Below are 24,664 nucleotides of genomic sequence, written 5' to 3' on the forward strand. Positions count from 1 at the left end.
GTGTTTCGTGCCTTGGGCAGTGGGCGTTCTGTAACCCTTATTGACTTTATAGGAAATCAGATGCCTCTCCTGTCCCTCACGACTCCCCTCACCACGTAAAAAGGTGTCAGAAACAGAAACGCTTTGTTCTTAAAGGAAGACAGGCAGAGGCGGGTGGGGGAACAGCGTCCTCCTCTTGAACAAGTCCAACGCTTGGCCAACCGACGAACGAGAGGAAGCAAGGGACCGGGAGATAAAGAACAAACAACATGTTTCATCTGCCTCGTCATCTTTCTCGTTCCCTCCCTCGTTTTTGTCTTGGAGACATTTGTCTGTCTCTTACCCGAGTTTGTATCTTTTGTCGACACATCAAGAGCCTCTCCAAATGTCACGAGCTGTCAGAATTCTATTTCCTCTGATGTTATCGTCTGGAGACTAGCAAGAGAACATGGCCTCTTGAACAAATGAATGACTGAAATGGTCTGCGCTTTGCTTCCATCAGCAACCAATTGGATACGACCACACCGCGATCGTTCTCGCTTGATCAGAACCCCCCACAAACGCTGTTTCAGAACATCTCCTCAGAGAAAGCATCACAAATCAGTCAAGATTGCAGTCTGTCTGCCATCACACATGTTCTTGTTGAAGTTCTATGAAAGCTTGGATGTGTTCCTTTAGCTGCTTAACTGACCATGATATTTTGCCGAAAAGGAATCAAGACATTTCCTTTAACTCTTTTAGCTCTATCAGTATTTTTTAACCATCTTATATCAGCTCTCTCCATTTCATGTGCCATATCTCATCCTCTTCTGCTGAGGAGCGTGACCATCTCTCTTCCCTCTTTCTCTCCTCCCTCCTTCCCTCCCGGAGTTAAAAGCGCTCATTCTGTAATGAGCCATTAGTGTAGCCATGTGGCTCTGTTCAGTGACATTACATGAACCCAACCCACAGACAGAAGCAGAGACTGTTTCCTTCACTTCTGAGACTAGTTCTACCATTATGCAACACTTGGCAAGACCTCTCACTCTCCAGGTTACATAGTAGCGACTTTGAACACTGCCTGGTGACGTCACTGTTGACCTGAATCCTAAATAACCGTGCTTTCTTTGTATATAACAGCAATTAGATGTTTGAAAGCCCATGAGCCTGCCAATGAGCTAAGTGTCCTGTGGGTGTACGTGTGCCGAGAGGGGACTTTGTAAAACCCACGGCCGTCTACCCGTCAGACAAAGTGGCAGCCCATTCTGCCAGTTATGTTTTCATATGCCCACAAGGTTGACGTATTGTACAACTCCTATTGACATCACTAGAAGCTTAGGCACCACTTACTTCCCTTGTAATCAAACTTGAAAAGGTACTGGAGATATTTGTTCTGAAGAAGAGTTCCACTATCATTCAGCTGCCCTGGGAAGTACATTATGTTTCATTGTCCATTATTAAGATTCTTCTGTTATTAACAGTTTCCTTTGAATCTTTTTGTCTAACTCTTTCTTATACGCAGTACCCAGATACCTGGTTAAGGTAGAGGATAACTTTCCTCATTAGCTCCTAATGCCAGCCATTCATTACCAGTGTCACACGCCCTAATGACACAATTAATCTACTAGAAATAGACCATCAGAACGGCTACAGTAGAAATCTAGTATTCTCCTCAATTTCTTCCTTACTGTAACTGTCCATGGCTGAGAATAGATGGAAGACTGATTGTGACCAGGAGACTGAGACATGCCCTGTTCTCTGTAATACCACTGAGACTAACATTAACGAGGAGGAGACTGAGACATGGCCTGTTCTCTACAGTACCACTGAGACTAACATTATGGTTTTCATCTACTCGCTGTATGCCCGGTGCCAACTTGGACATAGTGGTCCTTAGCACGTGGCTGCATGCCAGCGCCTCGCTAGGCAGCTCAGGAACCTCTCCACCCAGTTGACTGCCATCATGCCAGCGCCTCGCTAGGCAGCTCAGGAACCTCTCCACCCAGTTGACTGCCATCATGCCAGCGCCTCGCTAGGCAGCTCAGGAACCTCTCCACCCAGTTGACTGCCATCATGCCAGCGCCTCGCTAGGCAGCTCAGGAACCTCTCCACCCAGTTGACTGCCATCATGCCAGCGCCTCGCTAGGCAGCTCAGGAACCTCTCCACCCAGTTGACTGCCATCATGCCAGCGCCTCGCTAGGCAGCTCAGGAACCTCTCCACCCAGTTGACTGCCATCATGCCAGCGCCTCGCTAGGCAGCTCAGGAACCTCCACCCGGTTGACTGCCATCATGCCAGCACCTCGCTAGGCAGCTCAGGAACCTCTCCACCCAGTTGACTGCCATCATGCCAGCGCCTCGCTAGGCAGCTCAGGAACCTCTCCACCCAGTTGACTGCCATCTTTCTAAACCCTTTTCTTTCCCTTTATTCCTTATTCCTTCCCCGGCAATTTGCTCCGGGTTCTGTCTCCAACAGAATGGTCATCCTCCAGCTGAGCCTTAAAGCCCAGAGGACCGAGGGGAGTGGAGGGGGGCAAGCCCCGGCCCAACGGAGTAAGCTTGGGCGGTATCCAGATTCTTACCTTCATACCGACCTTGTGCCAAATCGGGATATTCAGTAATACCGACACAGAACACAAGGGGCGCTGTTTTCAAATCCCACTGATACTCTGAAATCCGAAGGTTTGCAATGCTAAAAAGTCCCATAGAGAATGCTAACTAAATGCTAACAAGCGTATTGTGAAGATTTTATACAGTCTGACCTAAACTACACAACTAACTCAAAAATGCTACTTACGGTTTGCTGCACACACAACAAATATAAGCCACAAGGCTCTTGATCCAAGAGGGGATTCTCTGCAGCTTAGTAGTTAAATAGCTACTAAATTAGCAAACCAAATGCACAACTGCAGAGCGTTTAGCACATTTTTGCCAGTTAACTTAAGTTATAAGATATCTAGCTGGCAAACATTTAGTTGTGAATTCCATACTGTAATGTGTGGGACGGGGGGGGCAAAAGGAGTAAGACTGACTGCTCCATGGGCCTGCTTTAGCCCTAGCAGGGAGGGAGGTTAGACCTCCTCTAGGGAGCCTACAGTGACTCACAAGGCCTCAGTCTTTTGTCCTAGTGTGCTTGTAAACAAACACCACATATAAACTTGATAATGAAAAATGATGTGACAGGTGAAATGAACAACACGATCTTTATCTCCTAATGTATTGCACAAGTTTACTGCAGGTATTTATATCTTTATCTCCTAATGTATTGCACAACATTACTGCAGGTATTTATCATCTTTATCTCCTAATGTATTGCACAAGTTGACTGCAGGTATTTATCATCTTTATCTCCTAATGTATTGCACAAGTTGACTGCAGGTATTTATCATCTTTATCTCCTAATGTATTGCACAAGTTTACTGCAGGTATTTATCATCTTTATCTCCTAATGTATTGCACAAGTTTACTGCAGGTATTTATCATCTTTATCTCCTAATGTATTGCACAAGTTTACTGCAGGTATTTATCTTTATCTCCTAATGTATTGCACAAGTTTACTGCAGGTATTTATCATCTTTATCTCCTAATGTATTGCACAAGTTTACTGCAGGTATTTATCATCTTTATCTCCTAATGTATTGCACAAGTTTACTGCAGGTATTTATAATCTTTATCTCCTAATGTATTGCACAAGTTTACTGCAGGTATTTATAATCTTTATCTCCTAATGTATTGCACAAGTTGACTGCAGGTATTTATCATCTTTATCTCCTAATGTATTGCACAACATTACTGCAGGTATTTATCATCTTTATCTCCTAATGTATTGCACAATATTACTGCAGGTATTTATCATCTTTATCTCCTAATGTATTGCACAATATTACTGCAGGTATTTATCATCTTTATCTCCTAATGTATTGCACAATATTACTGCAGGTATTTATCATCTTTATCTCCTAATGTATTGCACAAGTTTACTGCAGGTATTTATCATCTTTATCTCCTAATGTATTGCACAACATTACTGCAGGTATTTATCATCTTTATCTCCTAATGTATTGCACAATATTACTGCAGGTATTTATCATCTTTATCTCCTAATGTATTGCACAATATTACTGCAGGTATTTATCATCTTTATCTCCTAATGTATTGCACAATATTACTGCAGGTATTTATCATCTTTATCTCCTAATGTATTGCACAATATTACTGCAGGTATTTATCTTCTTTATCTCCTAATGTATTGCACAAGTTGACTGCAGGTATTTACTTAAAAAGTAGCTACAAATATTCACATTTGTAAAATTTTAAAAACTTCACCGGTATTGAAAAAACGTCTCATGGCTTTTTCCAAATACCCTGGTATACGGTGTGTGTATACGGTATACCGCCCAGGCCTAAAACCGTCTGACCGAGAGCGTCCTACGTACACACACACACACACACAGCTGTACACACACACACACACACACACACACACACACACACACACACACACACACACACACACACACACACACACACACACACACACACACACACACACACACACACACACACACACACAGTCATGGACATGTCAGGACTGTTTATGATATGAGGATTTGACCTCTGAAAGTCACACGATTAACAGATATGTAAAATAAACAGTTCCCAATGCTTTCCCTGCAGCAGCCCAGTCACACCGACAGACTGACAGCTCACTCTCTGTACTAGTCAGTAATTGCTGTGAATGATGTCTCCTCTACGTTCCGTCTAATGGCTCGTGTCGTTAATGTATTTCCTAGAGTTATGAATCAGATGGATGTATATCCTCCTCAGGCCCTCTTTGTAAAATAGCTTTATGTTTATGGAGGGAGATGGAGCCCAGATGTTCCCAGTTGTTGGCTGTTTCTGTGATTGAATAGTTTGTTGATGATTAGATTGTTTACATTTTATATAGGAGTGTATTTTTTATTATGGGAGGTGAGGAGAATTTTCTCTCAGTGCCCAAGGAAAATATGTTGTAACTCTGTAGAATGACACGTATTTATTATCTTCCCTTTACTCAGATATACAGGGGAATCAATTCCCTGTGTGTGTGTGTGTGTGTGTGTGTGTGTGTGTGTGTGTGTGTGTGTGTGTGTGTGTGTGTGTGTGTGTGTGTAATATACAGCAAATCCCTCACCACTCTGTTCAATATCCAAGGTCATGGCACTGCTGGAATCTGTCATATAAACAGATAGTCTAGTCTGCCTGAATAAGCATCTCCTCAGTGTGTCATGGTGGATAGATGTACTATGGTCAGCATACATTTGCATATAGAGTTGTATTTCTCTCTCTATATATATATATATATATACCCCATATGTTTAGTTTGTATGTATTTTGTCATTGCCCTCGACTTGATTCCTTTGACCTGCAACCAGAGGAAATACCACAGTCTCTCTGACATTCTTTCCCTGCGTTGTCGGAGTCGTCTAGTATAAAATAGACAGCAGATATACCCATGTCTAACCACAGATTGTTCTGAGAAAGCACCAAATGACATTTTTTCACATTGCTGTGGGTAGACTGTGGAATAGCGCCAGTACAAGTGCATTAAAACATTATAGGGTGGGTTTGACAGTTGGTGTGGAGCTCTAAGGTCACGCTTTGCTATGTAGAATATGTACACAGTCTAGAGTGTATTTTCTATATGTTCATACACCAGTCAGTGGTGTTTGTGTGTTGCTCCCCTCTTCCATTAGAGATGTTGTGCATGTTTAGTCTCCCTCTTTTTGTATTGTGTTTCGTTGTGATTATTCCAGCGTGATATTAGTGTGTTTTTGTGATTCCTTGTCATGCTGAGAGCTCTCTTTTTTTGTCACGTGGTTATTTTGTGTGTTTCTTCTGTTTTCTTTTTTGTTCTCCTTTATTTCGCTGTCCTTTCCTTTCTCTTCTTCTCTCTGTTCCTTTTGGATGCCCGCCGTCCGTCCACCTCTTTCTCCTTCTCTCTCTCGCTGTCTTCTTCACCTCCCTTCACCTTCCATCCACCTGACCCCAACTCATCTCCCACCACTCCACCCTCAAAGATGTAGCCCTCCCCACCCCTCCTCCCCCCTCACTGACTCCTGACACTACTGACCATGTAACGCCAGGCTCCAGAGGTGTTGCTAACCCCACTGGCCCCACCCCCTCCGCCCCCCGTGACGTCGTGGCCTCGCTGGTCTCCACCCGCTTCATCAAGCTCACCTGGCGCCCTCCTGCTGAGCCCAACGGAGACGACCTCACCTACTCTGTCTACTTCAATCAGGAGGGTACCAACAGGTAGGGACCCTACACAGTACAGTATTACACACTACTCAGTGTATTATAGCAGGTAGGCCCTCTATTCAGTACAGTACATCATACACCCTGCTGAGGGCCCCTATAGCATGCACCCTGCTGAGGGCCCCTATAGCATACACACTACTCAGTGTATTATAGCAGGTAGGCCCTCTATTCAGTACAGTACATCATACACCCTGCTGAGGGCCCCTATAGCATGCACCCTGCTGAGGGCCCCTATAGCATACACACTACCCAGTGTACAGGTAGACTCTTGCTATGTAATGGTGTGTAGTCTGTAAATACAATACTGTCCACTCAGTAGAAGTGATGTAGTATTGCTTGCCTTCTTTTGATAGTGTGTACACTAACTGGGCTGTTGATAGTGTGTACACTAACTGGGCTGTTGATAGTGTGTACACTAACTGGGCTGTTGATAGTGTGTACACTAACTGGGCTGTTGATAGTGTGTACACTAACTGGGCTGTTGATAGTGTGTACACTAACTGGGCTGTTGATAGTGTGTACACTAACTGGGCTGTTGATAGTGTGTACACTAACTGGGCTGTTGATAGTGTGTACACTAACTGGGCTGTTGATAGTGTGTACACTAACTGGGCTGTTGATAGTGTGTACACTAACTGGGCTGTTGATAGTGTGTACACTAACCGGGCTGTTGATAGTGTGTACACTAACCGGGCTGTTGATAGTGTGTACACTAACCGGGCTGTTGATAGTGTGTACACTAACCGGGCTGTTGATAGTGTGTACACTAACCGGGCTGTTGATAGTGTGTACACTAACCGGGCTGTTGATAGTGTGTACACTAACCGGGCTGTTGATAGTGTGTACACTAACCGGGCTGTTGAGTGTGTACACTAACTGGGCTGTTGATAGTGTGTGTGCGCGCGCGCACTAACTGGGCTGGTGTGTGTGTGTGTCTCAGAGAGCGTATCCTGAACACCAGTCGGCCAGGTGAGATGCAGGTCACCATTCAGAACCTGATGCCTGACTCCAAGTACAAGTTCCGGGTGGTGGCACATAACAAGAACGGCCTGGGAGAGAGCTCTGCCGTCCTCAAGGTGGCCACCCAGGGTGAAGGTAAAACACACACACAGACAAACATGCTGTATACTCTACAAATAAACACTTACACAGGGATAAACATGAACCACCAACCAGACCACCCCACTGTCGCTCAGAGGACAGTCCTCTCCTTTCTAGGCCGTAGAAACATTCTCTGTAGTGGTTGTTCATTTCCTTCCAGTTACTTACCTGTGTGTGTGTGAGAGAGGTGTGTGAGGTGTGTGTTTAAACATGACCGCCCATACTGTGGCTGAGGAAGAAGGGTGTGTGTGTGTGAGGTGTGTGAGGTGTGTGTTTAAACATGGCCTCCCATACTGTGGCTGAGGAAGAAGGGTGTGTGTGTGTTTGTGAGAGAGGTGTGTGTTTAAACATGGCCTCCCATACTGTGGCTGAGGAAGAAGGGTGTGTGTGTATAGTGGGGTATGTTAGGCAGGCTGAATTAAAATGCATCCTCCTTCCTTCCAGTTCTCCAATCCGTAATACCTCCTCCGTCAAACATTGACACTGTATCCATTCACAGTGTATACCAGGCCTTTTTAGGATGTTGTGACTGGAGCGTTTCCCCCTCACAGCTCTACAGTAGACATGCTAAAGGCTTCCCCCTCTATGGCACAGTGGAGGTGAACACCCTTCTATTCATCTCTCCTTCTCTCTCCCCCATCACAGCTCAGCCTATTCATCTCTCCTTCTCTCTCCCCCATCACGGCTCAGCCTATTCATCTCTCCTTCTCTCTCCCTCATCACGGCTCAGCCTATTCATCTCTCCGTCTCTCTCCCTCATCACAGCTCAGCCTATTCATCTCTCCTTCTCTCTCCTCCTCCTCACGGCTCAGCCTATGTCATCTCTCCTTCTCTCTTCCTCATCACGGCTCAGCCTATTCATCTCTCCTTCTCTCTTCCTCATCACAGCTCAGCCTATTCATCTCTCCTTCTCTCTTCCTCATCACGGCTCAGCCTATTCATCTCTCCTTCTCTCTTCCTCATCACGGCTCAGCCTATTCATCTCTCCTTCTCTCTTCCTCATCACAGCTCAGCCTATTCATCTCTCCTTCCTCTCCTCATCTGTCCAGCTCCCTCATGGCTCAGCCTATTCATCTCTCCTTCTCTCTCCCCCATCACGGCTCAGCCTATTCATCTCTCCTTCTCTCTCCCTCACGGCTCAGCCTATCCATCTCTCCTTCTCTCTCCCTCATCACGGCTCAGCCTATTCATCTCTCCTTCTCTCTCCCTCATCACAGCTCAGCCTATTCATCTCTCCTTCTCTCCCTCATCACGGCTCAGCCTATTCATCTCTCCTTCTCTCTCCCTCATCACGGCTCAGCCTATTCATCTCTCCTTCTCTCTCCCTCATCACGGCTCAGCCTATTCATCTCTCCTTCTCTCTCCTCATCACGGCTCAGCCTATTCATCTCTCCTTCTCTCTCCCTCATCACAGCTCAGCCTATTCATCTCTCCTTCTCTCTCCCTCATCACGGCTCAGCCTATTCATCTCTCCTTCTCTCTCCCTCATCACAGCTCAGCCTATTCATCTCTCCTTCTCTCTCCCTCATCACAGCTCAGCCTATTCATCTCTCCTTCTCTCTCCCTCATCACAGCTCAGCCTATTCATCTCTCCTTCTCTCTCCCCCATCACGGCTCAGCCTATTCATCTCTCCTTCTCTCTCCTCATCACAGCTCAGCCTATTCATCTCTCCTTCTCTCTCCCTCATCACGGCTCAGCCTATTCATCTCTCCTTTCTCTCTCCTCATCACGGCTCAGCCTATTCATCTCTCCTTCTCTCTCCTCATCACGGCTCAGCCTATTCATCTCTCCTTCTCTCTCCCTCATCAGGGTGCTCAGCCTATTCATCTCTCCTTCTCTCTCCTCATCACGGCTCAGCCTATTCATCTCTCCTTCTCTCTCCCTCATCACGGCTCAGCCTATTCATCTCTCCTTCTCTCTCTCCCTCATCACGGCTCAGCCTATTCATCTCTCCTTCTCTCTCCCTCATCACGGCTCAGCCTATTCATCTCTCCTTCTCTCTCCCATCACGGCTCAGCCTATTCATCTCTCCTTCTCTCTCCTCATCACGGCTCAGCCTATTCATCTCTCCTTCTCCTCATCACGGCTCAGCCTATTCATCATCACGGCTCAGCCTATTCATCTCTCCTTCTCTCTCACATGGCTCAGCCTATTCATCATCACGGCTCAGCCTATTCTCTCTCCTTCTCTCTCCCCATCACGGCTCAGCCTATTCATCTCTCCTTCTCTCTCCCCATCACGGCTCAGCCTATTCATCTCTCCTTCTCTCTCCCCATCACGGCTCAGCCTATTCATCTCTCCTTCTCTCTCCCATCACGGCTCAGCCTATTCATCTCTCCTTCTCTCTCCCTCATCACGGCTCAGCCTATTCATCTCTCCTTCTCTCTCCCTCATCACGGCTCAGCCTATTCATCTCTCCTTCTCTCTCCCCTCACGGCTCAGCCTATTCATCTCTCCTTCTCTCTCCCTCATCACGGCTCAGCCTATTCATCTCTCCTTCTCTCCCCATCACGGCTCAGCCTATTCATCTCTCCTTCTCTCTCCCCATCACGGCTCAGCCTATTCATCTCTCCTTCTCTCTCCCTCATCACGGCTCAGCCTATTCATCTCTCCTTCTCTCTCCCATCACGGCTCAGCCTATTCATCTCTCCTTCTCTCTCCCCCATCACGGCTCAGCCTATTCATCTCTCCTTCTCTCTCCCTCATCACGGCTCAGCCTATTCATCTCTCCTTCTCTCTCCTCATCACGGCTCAGCCTATTCATCTCTCCTTCTCTCTCCCCTCACGGCTCAGCCTATTCATCTCTCCTTCTCTCTTCCTCATCACGGCTCAGCCTATTCATCTCTCCTTCTCTCTCCTCATCACGGCTCAGCCTATTCATCTCTCCTTCTCTCTCCATCATCACGGCTCAGCCTATTCATCTCTCCTTCTCTCTCCCTCATCACGGCTCAGCCTATTCATCTCTCCTCCTCTCTCCCTCATCACGGCTCAGCCTATTCATCTCTCCTTCTCTCTCCCTCATCACGGCTCAGCCTATTCATCTCTCCTTCTCTCTCCCTCATCACGGCTCAGCCTATTCATCTCTCCTTCTCTCTCCCTCATCACGGCTCAGCCTATTCATCTCTCCTTCTCTCTCCCTCATCACGGCTCAGCCTATTCATCTCTCCTTCTCTCTCCTCATCACGGCTCAGCCTATTCATCTCTCCTCTCTCCATCACGGCTCAGCCTATTCATCTCTCCTTCTCTCTCCCTCATCACGGCTCAGCCTATTCATCTCTCCTTCTCTCTTCCTCATCACGGCTCAGCCTATTCATCTCTCCTTCTCTCTCCCCATCACGGCTCAGCCTATTCATCTCACAGCTCAGCCTATTCATCTCCTTCTCTCCCTCATCACGGCTCAGCCTATTCATCTCTCCTTCTCTATCCATCACGGCTCAGCCTATTCATCTCTCCTTCTCTCTCCCTCATCACGGCTCAGCCTATTCATCTCTCCTTCTCTCTCCTCATCACGGCTCAGCCTATTCATCTCTCCTTCTCTCTCCTCACGGCTCCCATCACGGCTCAGCCTATTCATCTCTCCTTCTCTCTCCCCTCATCACGGCTCAGCCTATTCATCTCTCCTTCTTCTCTCCCTCATCACGGCTCAGCCTATTCATCTCTCCTTCTCTCTCCCTCATCACGGCTCAGCCTATTCATCTCTCCCTCACGGCTCAGCCTATTCTCTCCCTCATCACATCTCTCCTTCTCTCTCCTCATCACGGCTCAGCCTATTCATCTCTCCTTCTCTCCCCCATCACGGCTCAGCCTATTCATCTCTCCTTCTCTCTCCTCATCACGGCTCAGCCTATTCATCTCTCCTTCTCTCTCCCTCACGGCTCAGCCTATTCATCTCTCCTTCTCTCTCCTCATCACGGCTCAGCCTATTCATCTCTCCTTCTCTCTCCCTCATCACGGCTCAGCCTATTCATCTCTCCTTCTCTCTCCCTCATCACGGCTCAGCCTATTCATCTCTCCTTCTCTCTCCCCATCACGGCTCAGCCTATTCATCTCTCCTTCTCTCTCCTCATCACGGCTCAGCCTATTCATCTCTCCTTCTCTCTCCCTCATCACGGCTCAGCCTATTCATCTCTCCTTCTCTCTCCCTCACGGCTCAGCCTATTCATCTCTCCTTCTCTCCCTCTCACGGCTCAGCCTTCTCTCTCTTCCTCCCCTCATCACGGCTCAGCCTATTCATCTCTCCTTCTCTCTCCCATCACGGCTCAGCCTATTCATCTCTCCTTCTCTCTCCTCTCACAGCTCAGCCTATTCTCATCACGGCTCAGCCTATTCATCTCATCACGGCTCAGCCTATTCATCTCTCCTCTCTCCCTCACGGCTCAGCCTATCATCTCTCCTTCTCTCTCCCTCATCACGGCTCAGCCTATTCATCTCTCTTCTCTCTCCCTCCCATCACGGCTCAGCCTATTCATCTCTCCTTCTCTCTCCCTCATCACGGCTCAGCCTATTCATCTCTCCTTCTCTCTCCTCATCACGGCTCAGCCTCATCTCTCCTTCATCTCACTCCTATTCATCTCTCCTTCTCTCTCCTCACGGCTCAGCCTATTCATCTCTCTCCTTCTCTCTCTCCTCATCACGGCTCAGCCTATTCATCTCTCCTTCTCTCTTCCTCATCACGGCTCAGCCTATTCATCTCTCCTTCTCTCCCTCATCACGGCTCAGCCATCACGGCTCAGCCTATTCATCTCTCCTTCTCTCTCCCTCATCACGGCTCAGCCTATTCATCTCTCCTTCTCTCTCCTCATCACGGCTCAGCCTATTCATCTCTCCTTCTCTCTTCCTCATCACGGCTCAGCCTATTCATCTCTCCTTCTCTCTCCTCATCACGGCTCAGCCTATTCATCTCTCCTTCTCTCTTCCTCATCACGGCTCAGCCTATTCATCTCTCCTTCTCTCTCCCCATCACGGCTCAGCCTATTCATCTCTCCTTCTCTCTCCCTCACGGCTCAGCCTATTCATCTCTCCTTCTCTCCCTCATCACGGCTCAGCCTATTCATCTCTCCTTCTCTCTCCCTCATCACGGCTCAGCCTATTCATCTCTCCTTCTCTCTCCTCATCACGGCTCAGCCTATTCATCTCTCCTTCTCTCTCCCCATCACGGCTCAGCCTATTCATCTCTCCTTCTCTCTCCCATCACGGCTCAGCCTATTCATCTCTCCTTCTCTCTCCCCATCACGGCTCAGCCTATTCATCTCTCCTTCTCTCCCTCATCACGGCTCAGCCTATTCATCTCTCCTTCTCTCCCCCATCACGGCTCAGCCTATTCATCTCTCCTTCTCTCTCCCTCATCACGGCTCAGCCTATTCATCTCTCCTTCTCTCCCCCATCACGGCTCAGCCTATTCATCTCTCCTTCTCTCTCCCTCATCACGGCTCAGCCTATTCATCTCTCCTTCTCTCTCCCCATCACGGCTCAGCCTATTCATCTCTCCTTCTCTCTCCCTCATCACGGCTCAGCCTATTCATCTCTCCTTCTCTCTCCTCATCACGGCTCAGCCTATTCATCTCTCCTTCTCTCCCCTTAACGGCTCAGCCTATTCATCTCTCCTTCTCTCTCCCTCATCACGGCTCAGCCTATTCATCTCTCCTTCTCTCTCCTCATCACGGCTCAGCCTATTCATCTCTCCTTCTCTCTCCCTCATCACGGCTCAGCCTATTCATCTCTCCTTCTCTCTCCCCATCACGGCTCAGCCTATTCATCTCTCCTTCTCTCCCTCATCACAGCTCAGCCTATTCATCTCTCCTTCTCTCCCCCATCACGGCTCAGCCTATTCATCTCTCCTTCTCTCTCCCTCATCACGGCTCAGCCTATTCATCTCATCATCACGGCTCAGCCTATTCATCTCTCCTTCTCTCTCCCTCATCACGGCTCAGCCTATTCATCTCTCCTTCTCTCTCCTCATCACAGCTCAGCCTATTCATCTCTCCTCTCTCTCTCCTCATCACGGCTCAGCCTATTCATCTCTCCTTCTCTCTCCCTCATCACGGCTCAGCCTATTCATCTCTCCTTCTCTCTCCTCATCACGGCTCAGCCTATTCATCTCTCCTTCTCTCTCCTCATCACGGCTCAGCCTATTCATCTCTCCTCCTTCTCTCTCTCCCTCATCACGGCTCAGCCTATTCATCTCTCCTTCTCTCTCCCATCACGGCTCAGCCTATTCATCTCTCCTTCTCTCCTCATCACGGCTCAGCCTATTCATCTCTCCTTCTCTCTCCCTCATCACGGCTCAGCCTATTCATCTCTCCTTCTCTCTCCTCATCACGGCTCAGCCTATTCATCTCTCCTTCTCTCTCCTCATCACGGCTCAGCCTATTCATCTCTCCTTCTCTCTCCTCATCACGGCTCAGCCTATTCATCTCTCCTTCTCTCTCATCACGGCTCAGCCTATTCATCTCTCCTTCTCTCTCCCTCATCACGGCTCAGCCTATTCATCTCTCCTCCCCTTCAGCCTATTCATCTCTCCCTCTCTCCCATCACGGCTCAGCCTATTCATCTCTCCTTCTCTCTCCCCCATCACGGCTCAGCCTATTCATCTCTCTTCTCTCTCTCTCAGCCTATTCATCTCTCCTTCTCTCCCCCATCACGGCTCAGCCTATTCATCTCTCCTTCTCTCTTCCTCATCACGGCTCAGCCTATTCATCTCTCCTTCTCTCTCCCTCACGGCTCAGCCTATTCATCTCTCCTTCTCTCTCCATCATCACGGCTCAGCCTATTCATCTCTCCTTCTCTCTTCCTCATCACGGCTCAGCCTATTCATCTCTCCTTCTCTCTCCCTCACAGCTCAGCCTATTCATCTCTCCTTCTCTCTCCATCATCACGGCTCAGCCTATTCATCTCTCCTTCTCTCTCCCTCACAGCTCAGCCTATTCATCTCTCCTTCTCTCTCCCTCATCACGGCTCAGCCTATCCATCTCTCCTTCTCTCTCCTCATCACGGCTCAGCCTATTCATCTCTCCTTCTCTCTCCTCATCACGGCTCAGCCTATTCATCTCTCCTCTCTCTCTCACAGCTCAGCCTATTCATCTCTCCTTCTCTCTCCCTCATCACGGCTCAGCCTATTCATCTCTCCTTCTCTCCCTCATCACGGCTCAGCCTATTCATCTCTCCTTCTCTCTCCTCATCACGGCTCAGCCTATTCTCATCACGGCTCAGCCTATTCATCTCTCCTTCTCTCCTCATCACAGCTCAGCCTATTCATCTCTCCTTCTCTCTCCCTCATCACGGCTCAGCCTATTCATCTCTCCTTCTCTCTCTCCATCACGGCTCAGCCTATTCATCTCTCCTTCTCTCTCCTCATCACGGCTCAGCCTATTCATCTCTCCTTCTCTCTTCATCACGGCTCAGCCTATTCATCTCTCCTTCTCTCTCCTCATCACGGCTCAGCCTATTCATCTCTCCTTCTCTCTCCCTCATCACGGCTCAGCCTATTCATCTCTCCTTCTCTCTCCCTCATCACGGCTCAGCCTATTCATCTCTCCTTCTCTCTCCTCATCACAGCTCAGCCTATCATCTCTCCTTCTCTCCCCTCACAGCTCAGCCTATTCATCTCTCCTTCTCTCTTCCCTCATCACGGCTCAGCCTATTCATCTCTCCTTCTCTCTCCCTCATCACGGCTCAGCCTATTCATCTCTCCTTCTCTCTCCTCATCACGGCTCAGCCTATTCATCTCTCCTTCTCTCTTCCTCATCACAGCTCAGCCTATTCATCTCTCCTCTCTCTTCCTCACAGCTCAGCCTATTCATCTCTCCTTCTCTCTTCCTCATCACGGCTCAGCCTATTCATCTCTCCTTCTCTCTCCTCATCACGGCTCAGCCTATCCATCTCTCCTTCTCTCTTCCTCATCACGGCTCAGCCTATTCATCTCTCCTTCTCTCTCCTCATCACGGCTCAGCCTATTCATCTCTCCTTCTCTCTCCCTCATCACGGCTCAGCCTATTCATCTCTCCTTCTCTCTCCCTCACGGCTCAGCCTATTCATCTCTCCTTCTCTCTCCTCATCACGGCTCAGCCTATTCATCTCTCCTTCTCTCTCCTCATCACGGCTCAGCCTATTCATCTCTCCTTCTCTCTCCCTCATCACGGCTCAGCCTATTCATCTCTCCTTCTCTCTCCCCCATCACGGCTCAGCCTATTCATCTCTCCTTCTCTCTCCCTCATCACGGCTCAGCCTATTCATCTCTCCTTCTCTCCCTCATCACGGCTCAGCCTATTCATCTCTCCTTCTCTCTTCCTCATCACGGCTCAGCCTATTCATCTCTCCTTCTCTCTCCCTCATCACAGCTCAGCCTATTCATCTCTCCTTCTCTCTCCCCCATCACGGCTCAGCCTATTCATCTCTCCTTCTCTCTCCCTCATCACGGCTCAGCCTATTCATCTCTCCTTCTCTCTCCCTCATCACGGCTCAGCCTATTCATCTCTCCTTCTCTCTCCCTCATCACGGCTCAGCCTATTCATCTCTCCTTCTCTCTCCCTCATCACAGCTCAGCCTATTCATCTCTCCTTCTCTCTCCCTCATCACGGCTCAGCCTATTCATCTCTCCTTCTCTCTCATCACAGCTCAGCCTATTCATCTCTCCTTCTCTCTCCATCACGGCTCAGCCTATTCATCTCTCCTTCTCTCTCCATCACGGCTCAGCCTATTCATCTCTCCTTCTCTCTCCCTCATCACGGCTCAGCCTATTCATCTCTCCTTCTCTCTCCCTCATCACGGCTCAGCCTATTCATCTCTCCTTCTCTCCCTCATCACGGCTCAGCCTATTCATCTCTCCTTCTCTCTCCCCATCACAGCTCAGCCTATTCATCTCTCCTTCTCTCTCTCATCACGGCTCAGCCTATTCATCTCTCCTTCTCTCTCCTCATCACAGCTCAGCCTATTCATCTCTCCTTCTCTCTCTCCCTCATCACGGCTCAGCCTATTCATCTCTCCTTCTCTCTCCTCATCACGGCTCAGCCTATTCATCTCTCCTTCTCTCTCCTCATCACGGCTCAGCCTATTCATCTCTCCTTCTCTCTCCTCATCACGGCTCAGCCTATTCATCTCTCCTTCTCTCTCCCCATCACAGCTCAGCCTATTCATCTCTCCTTCTCTCTCCTTCTCCTCATCACCTCAGCCTATTCACTCTTCCTCATCACGGCTCAGCCTATTCATCTCTCCTTCTCTCTCCCTCATCACAGCTCAGCCTATTCATCTCTCCTCCTCTCTCCATCACAGCTCAGCCTATTCATCTCTCCTTCTCTCTCCCTCATCACGGCTCAGCCTATCCATCTCTCCTTCTCTCTCCCTCATCACGGCTCAGCCTATTCATCTCTCCTTCTCTCTTCCTCATCACGGCTCAGCCTATTCATCTCTCCTTCTCTCTCCCTCATCACAGCTCAGCCTATTCATCTCTCCTTCTCTCTCCCTCACAGCTCAGCCTATTCATCTCTCCTTCTCTCTCCCCCATCACGGCTCAGCCTATTCATCTCTCCTTCTCTCCCCATCACGGCTCAGCCTATTCATCTCTCCTTCTCTCTCCCTCATCACGGCTCAGCCTATTCATCTCTCCTTCTCTCTTCCTCATCACAGCTCAGCCTATTCATCTCTCCTTCTCTCTCCCTCACAGCTCAGCCTATTCATCTCTCCTTCTCTCTCCCTCATCACGGCTCAGCCTATCCATCTCTCCTTCTCTCTCCCTCATCACGGCTCAGCCTATTCATCTCTCCTTCTCTCTTCCTCATCACGGCTCAGCCTATTCATCTCTCCTTCTCTCTCCCTCATCACGGCTCAGCCTATTCATCTCTCCTTCTCTCTCCATCATCACGGCTCAGCCTATTCATCTCTCCTTCTCTCTCCCTCACGGCTCAGCCTATTCATCTCTCCTTCTCTCTCCTCATCACGGCTCAGCCTATTCATCTCTCCTTCTCTCTTCCTCATCACGGCTCAGCCTATTCATCTCTCCTTCTCTCTCCCTCATCACGGCTCAGCCTATTCATCTCTCCTTCTCTCTCCCCATCACGGCTCAGCCTATTCATCTCTCCTTCTCTCTTCCTCATCACGGCTCAGCCTATCCATCTCTCCTTCTCTCTCCCTCATCACGGCTCAGCCTATTCATCTCTCCTTCTCTCTTCCTCATCACGGCTCAGCCTATTCATCTCTCCTTCTCTCTCCCTCATCACAGCTCAGCCTATTCATCTCTCCTTCTCTCTCCCCCATCACGGCTCAGCCTATTCATCTCTCCTTCTCTCTCCCTCATCACGGCTCAGCCTATTCATCTCTCCTTCTCTCTCCTCATCACGGCTCAGCCTATTCATCTCTCCTTCTCTCTTCCTCATCACGGCTCAGCCTATTCATCTCTCCTTCTCTCTCCCTCATCACAGCTCAGCCTATTCATCTCTCCTTCTCTCTCCCCATCACGGCTCAGCCTATTCATCTCTCCTTCTCTCTCCCTCATCACAGCTCAGCCTATTCATCTCTCCTTCTCTCTTCCTCATCACGGCTCAGCCTATTCATCTCTCCTTCTCTCTTCCTCATCACGGCTCAGCCTATTCATCTCTCCTTCTCTCTCCCCCATCACAGCTCAGCCTATTCATCTCTCCTTCTCTCTTCCTCATCACGGCTCAGCCTATTCATCTCTCCTTCTCTCTCCCCCATCACGGCTCAGCCTATTCATCTCTCCTCTCTCTCCCCATCACAGCTCAGCCTATTCATCTCTCCTTCTCTCTCCCTCATCACGGCTCAGCCTATTCATCTCTCCTTCTCTCTTCCTCATCACAGCTCAGCCTATTCATCTCTCCTTCTCTCTTCCTCATCACGGCTCAGCCTATTCATCTCTCCTTCTCTCTCCCTCATCACAGCTCAGCCTATTCATCTCTCCTTCTCTCTCCCCCATCACGGCTCAGCCTATTCATCTCTCCTTCTCTCTCCCCATCACGGCTCAGCCTATTCATCTCTCCTCTCTCTCCCCATCACAGCTCAGCCTATTCATCTCTCCTTCTCTCTCCCTCATCACGGCTCAGCCTATTCATCTCTCCTTCTCTCTTCCTCATCACGGCTCAGCCTATTCATCTCTCCTTCTCTCTCCCTCATCACAGCTCAGCCTATTCATCTCTCCTTCTCTCTCCCTCACGGCTCAGCCTATTCATCTCTCCTTCTCTCTCCCTCATCACGGCTCAGCCTATTCATCTCTCCTCCTCTCTCCATCACGGCTCAGCCTATCCATCTCTCCTTCTCTCTCCCTCATCACGGCTCAGCCTATCCATCTCTCCTTCTCTCTCCCTCATCACGGCTCAGCCTATTCATCTCTCCTTCTCTCTTCCTCACAGCTCAGCCTATTCATCTCTCCTTCTCTCTCCCCATCACGGCTCAGCCTATTCATCTCTCCTTCTCTCTCCTCACGGCTCAGCCTATTCATCTCTCCTTCTCTCTTCCTCATCACGGCTCAGCCTATTCATCTCTCCTTCTCTCTCCCTCACGGCTCAGCCTATTCATCTCTCCTTCTCTCTCCTCATCACGGCTCAGCCTATTCATCTCTCCTTCTCTCTCCCCATCACGGCTCAGCCTATTCATCTCTCCTTCTCTCTCCCTCATCACGGCTCAGCCTATTCATCTCTCCTTCTCTCTTCCTCATCACAGCTCAGCCTATCCATCTCTCCTTCTCTCTCCCTCACAGCTCAGCCTATTCATCTCTCCTTCTCTCTCCCTCATCACGGCTCAGCCTATTCATCTCTCCTTCTCTCTCCATCACGGCTCAGCCTATTCATCTCTCCTTCTCTCTCCCTCATCACGGCTCAGCCTATCCATCTCTCCTTCTCTCTCCCTCATCACAGCTCAGCCTATCCATCTCTCCTTCTCTCTCCTCACAGCTCAGCCTATTCATCTCTCCTTCTCTCTTCCTCATCACGGCTCAGCCTCTCCATCTCTCCTCTCTCTCTCCCTCATCACGGCTCAGCCTATCCATCTCTCCTTCTCTCTTCCTCATCACGGCTCAGCCTATTCATCTCTCCTTCTCTCTCCCTCATCACGGCTCAGCCTATTCATCTCTCCTTCTCTCCCTCATCACGGCTCAGCCTATCCATCTCTCCTTCTCTCTCCCCTCACGGCTCAGCCTATTCATCTCTCCTTCTCTCTCCCTCATCACGGCTCAGCCTATTCATCTCTCCTTCTCTCTTCCTCATCACGGCTCAGCCTATTCATCCTCTCACGGCTCAGCCTATTCATCTCTCCTTCTCTCTCCCCCATCACGGCTCAGCCTATTCATCTCTCCTTCTCTCTCCCTCATCACGGCTCAGCCTATCCATCTCTCCTTCTCTCTCCCTCATCACGGCTCAGCCTATTCATCTCTCCTTCTCTCTTCCTCATCACGGCTCAGCCTATTCATCTCTCCTTCTCTCTCCCTCATCACAGCTCAGCCTATTCATCTCTCCTTCTCTCTCCCATCACGGCTCAGCCTATTCATCTCTCCTTCTCTCTCCCTCATCACGGCTCAGCCTATTCATCTCTCCTTCTCTCTCCCTCATCACGGCTCAGCCTATTCATCTCTCCTTCTCTCTCCCTCATCACGGCTCAGCCTATTCATCTCTCCTTCTCTCTCCTCATCACGGCTCAGCCTATTCATCTCTCCTTCTCTCTCCTCATCACGGCTCAGCCTATTCATCTCTCCTTCTCTCTCCTCATCACGGCTCAGCCTATTCATCTCTCCTTCTCTCTCCCCATCACGGCTCAGCCTATTCATCTCTCCTTCTCTCTCCTCATCACGGCTCAGCCTATTCATCTCTCCTTCTCTCTCCCCATCACGGCTCAGCCTATCCATCTCTCCTTCTCTCTCTCCCCCATCACGGCTCAGCCTCATCCATCTCTCCATCTCTCTTCTCTCTCCTCATCACAGCTCAGCCTATTCATCTCTCCTTCTCTCTCTCTCACGGCTCAGCCATCCATCTCTCCTTCTCTCTCCTCATCACAGCTCAGCCTATTCATCTCTCCTTCTCTCTCCTCATCACGGCTCAGCCTATTCATCTCTCCTTCTCTCTCCCCATCACGGCTCAGCCTATTCATCTCTCCTTCTCTCTCCCCCTCACGGCTCAGCCTATTCATCTCTCCTCTCTCTCTCTCACGGCTCAGCCTATTCATCTCTCCTTCTCTCTTCCTCACAGCTCAGCCTATTCATCTCTCCTTCTCTCTTCCTCATCACAGCTCAGCCTATCCATCTCTCCTTCTCTCTCCCTCACGGCTCAGCCTATTCATCTCTCCTTCTCTCTCCCTCACGGCTCAGCCTATTCATCTCTCCTCTCTCTCTCCATCACGGCTCAGCCTATCCATCTCTCCTCATCTCTCCCACCATCACGGCTCGGCTGTTGCCCAGTTTCTGGGTCAGTCTCTGCCTCTCTACCTGTGTCCTTTGCACCTGGCACTCCATAATGTGTGCCGGCGGGGGCCTAACTACCCGTGGGGATAGCAAAGGGGGCAGCCAGTGCCAGGGACAAATTTGTCTTTCTGTCTGACAGCATCTCTTCTAGGTTATAAATGAAGGTTTAAACTGTTGACCTGATTCCAAGTACCCGACCTGGACCGACCACACTGCATCCCTCACTGTATATATCTTACAGACACCTACTATATATACTGACAAATGAGAGCCTCCGTGTACTGCCGGACAGTGGTCCATCTGTAGCACAGTTGGTAGAGCATGGCGCTTGTAACGCCAGGGTAGTGGGTTCGATTCCCGGGACCACCCATACGTAGAATGTATGCACACATGACTGTAAGTCGCTTTGGATAAAAGCGTCTGCTAAATGGCATATATTATTATTATTATTATATCTGCAGCTAACGCACAGCAAAGGTACATGTTCCTTTCCCTTAGAGAAGAATTGGGGTATTTGTCAGTGAAACTGGGGTCTCAAGTATTTTCCATGTTTGATGGACAAAGGCGTAGTTTGTATTACATGTAGAATCAACATGGTCAGTCTGTTAAAACACTGCTATAGGTTCCTTGTGTGTGTATATACAGTGTATTTTGATTTATTTAACACTTTTTTTGGTTACTACATGAATGTGTTATTTAATAGTTTTTAGGTCTTCACAATTATTCTACAATGTAGTTTTAAATAAAGAAAACCATTTGAATGAGTAGGTGTGTCCAAACGTTTGACTGGTACTGTATCTACACTACCATTCAAAAGTTTGGGGTCACTTAGAAATGTCCTTGTTTTTGAAAGAACTTTTTTTTGTTTAAATGTCCATTAAAATGACATCACGTTGATCATAAGTACAGTGTAGACATTGTTAATGTTGTAAATGACTATTGTAGCTGGAAACGGCAGATTTTTTATGGAATATCTACATAGGCGTACAGAGGCCCGTTATCAGCAACCATCACTCCTGTGTTCCAATGGAACGTTGTTAGCTAATCCAAGTTTATCATTTTAAAAGGCTCATTGAGCATTAGAAAACTCTTTTGCAATTATGTTAGCACAGCTGAAAACTTGTTCTGATTAAAGAACAATAAAACTGGCCTTCTTTCGACTAGTTGAGTATCTGGAGCATCAGCATTTGTGGGTCCGATTACAGGCTCAAAATGGCTAGAAACAAAGACCTTTCTTCTGAAACTCACAACATTAACAATGTCTACACTGTATTTCTGATCAATTTGATGTTATTTTAATGGACAAAACATTTGATTTTCTTTCAAAAACAAGGATATTTCTCAGTGACCCCCACACTTTTGAACAGTAGTGTACATGCATACACACAGCATCCTAAACACCACAGAAGTTCTCTCTTGAGGACCAGGTATGGTTAATGATGCATTACATTTGCCACACAGCTCAGTTTCTCAGACCCTATCGTTATCCGTCTAGAGACTACATCCTCTAGTAGATGTGTGGCTCTCAGCACCTGCTACCACAGTCTTGTGTTAAACAGCTACGCCGGTCGGCACCAGAGCCGTTAATTGAATGTAATGACTCACATCCCTGCAGAGCAAACAACAATGGAAACACCCCTCTCCCTCCTCAACCACTTGGTTTAGTCCCAGCCGCTCTCTCTCGGCTAACCAATTCCAATTAACTTAATACTTCAAATAAATTCCTCTGTAAACCAAGCATGACCTTGTCTGTCCCCGCTCCCCCCTCTCACCTACTGGAATACCATGCTAGAGGGATTGGTGGGATGATGTGGGGAAATGACCACAGCATGTGTGTCAGGCTTTGAGGTTTAAGAAAAAAACAAGGGGACATTCCAAAATGGCTGTCTTTCAAATTGGGAACAAATTGTCTCCAAGTGATTGAATGAGAGTGTGGTTTTGTGCAAGTGTGGTTTTATGATGTGGCTTACATATGAGAAAAAAAATACAAATATTGAGATTTGGGGGGGAAAATGCCTTCCTGTGTCTTTTTATTTTGGGATTCATACTAAGTGTCCGCTGTATCCTTTGGTGTTTCCAGTGCAAGTTCCTGGCCCCGCCCCCAACCTGCAGGCTGTGTCGACCACACCCACCTCCGTCACCCTCAGCTGGGACACGCCCCTCACTGGTAACGGAGACGTCCTCACCTACAAGGTCTACTATATGGAGAAGGGTCTGGACCTGGAACAGGTAAGACCCAGTGTGATGGGTGGGGGAGTTAGATGGCCCTATATGTTGAAATAGGGATCCATCATATTCTATGAGGGAGATTAGTCTTGTGATGATATAACAACAAGACTGCAAACAAGCAAAACAGAAGAGCGAAATGAACCGTTGCTTTTCCCGGCTTAGCATCAGCACCATATAGCCCATTGAAGTGTCCCAGCTCGGTCACAGCCCAGTAGACTGCCTTTAAACTCCTGTTCCCCTGAAGTTCCAAAGCCTCTGCTCTATTCCCACTCTATCAGATAGCTGGCAGCACCACCCTCCCCATTCCCCAGTCTCCCAGCAGGCCACAGTGCAGCGCACCGCAGCACAGCCTCCTGAGTCATCCAGCCCTGCCAGCCCAACCAGCCAGGCGTTAAAGAGCCTTTAATATGATAATGGATGAAATGTCAGCCAGCACAACGAGTAATGATGCTGTTGCTGCTGCCGTCCCTCGCTCCCTAGAGGAGAGAGAGAGAGATTCTGACAGGAAGAGGAGAGGCTTATCTGACTATCTCTTTATCTGAAAAGAGAGGAACAAAGGTTGAATCCAGAGAACAGGGTAGCTAACGGGGTGTTGGAGTGGATGAATTATTGAGGCAGGGACGGGGAAGGCTTCGGGAAGTGGCATGTCTACAGGGAGGAAGCTGTCACAATGGCGCACCTGACTTCAGTTGAACAGTTAGGCACTGTGGTTTTACTACCCAGGGACAAAGATTAGGGCAGTACCCAAATAGAAGGGGATTTTTTAAATAAGTAGCTAGTTTTCCATCCAATTGACAACAGATTTTTATGCAAAAAAAATATACAAAATCTGCATCAAAACAATATGCGCATTTTCCCACCAGATAACTGTTTCCATCAAATTGACTTGTTGCGGATAAAAGGCTGTGCGTGATGACGTAGTGCCCATAAAATAACTTTTTCGGTTAAACTCCCATGTACAGAAGGGAAAAAAAGTGAAGTGCTTCTATCGCATTTCCAACAACTGATGGTTTTGTCACACAAGATGTAGATAGTGAATGTGCCAACTCTGGTTGTGACATGTGCACTATAGACAACAGCTCGCAGATACAATGTGTGTTTAGCCTACATTTGTGGCCAAAAGTTTTGAGGATGACAAATATTAATTTCCACCAAGTTTGCTGCTTCAGTGTCTAGATATTTTTGTCAGATGTTACTATGGATACTGAAGTATAATTACAAGCATTTCATACGTGTCAAAGGCTTTTATTGACAATTACATTAAGTTGATGCAAGAGTCAATATTTGAGGTGTTGACCCTTCTTTTTCAAGACCTCTGCAATCCGCCCTGGCATGCTGTCAATTAACTTCTGGGCCACATCCTGACTGATGGCAGCCCATTATTGCATAATCAATGCTTGGAGTTGGTCAGCATTTGTGGGTTTTTGTTTGTCCACCCGCCTCTTTAGGATTGACCACAAGTTCTCAATGGGATTAAGGTCTGGGCAGTTTCATGGCCATTGACCCAAAATATCGATGTTTTGTTCCCCGAACCACTTAGTTATCACTTTTGCCTTTTGGCAAGGTGCTCCATCATGCTGGAAAGGGCATTGTTTGTCAAACTGTTGCTGGATGGTTGGGAGAAGTTACTCTCTGAGGATGTGTTGGTACCGTTCTTTATTCATGGCTGTGTTCTTAGGC

At 48.3% G+C, this 24,664-nt stretch overlaps 1 protein-coding gene across 1 annotated transcript in view; it reads left to right on the plus strand.

Moving 5' to 3' along the window:
• Positions 1 to 24,664, plus strand: part of LOC118380698 (neogenin-like) — a 322,783-nt gene that overhangs the window by 242,176 nt on the left and 55,943 nt on the right. Inside the window, 3 exon segments of the mRNA XM_052515815.1 lie at positions 6,017 to 6,251; positions 7,198 to 7,352; positions 22,836 to 22,984. Of these exon segments, the coding sequence (XP_052371775.1) occupies positions 6,017 to 6,251; positions 7,198 to 7,352; positions 22,836 to 22,984 (539 nt within the window).

The sequence above is a fragment of the Oncorhynchus keta genome, unplaced genomic scaffold, assembly GCF_023373465.1.
Source record: "Oncorhynchus keta strain PuntledgeMale-10-30-2019 unplaced genomic scaffold, Oket_V2 Un_scaffold_3208_pilon_pilon, whole genome shotgun sequence".
NCBI classification, from domain to species: Eukaryota; Metazoa; Chordata; class Actinopteri; order Salmoniformes; family Salmonidae; genus Oncorhynchus; species Oncorhynchus keta.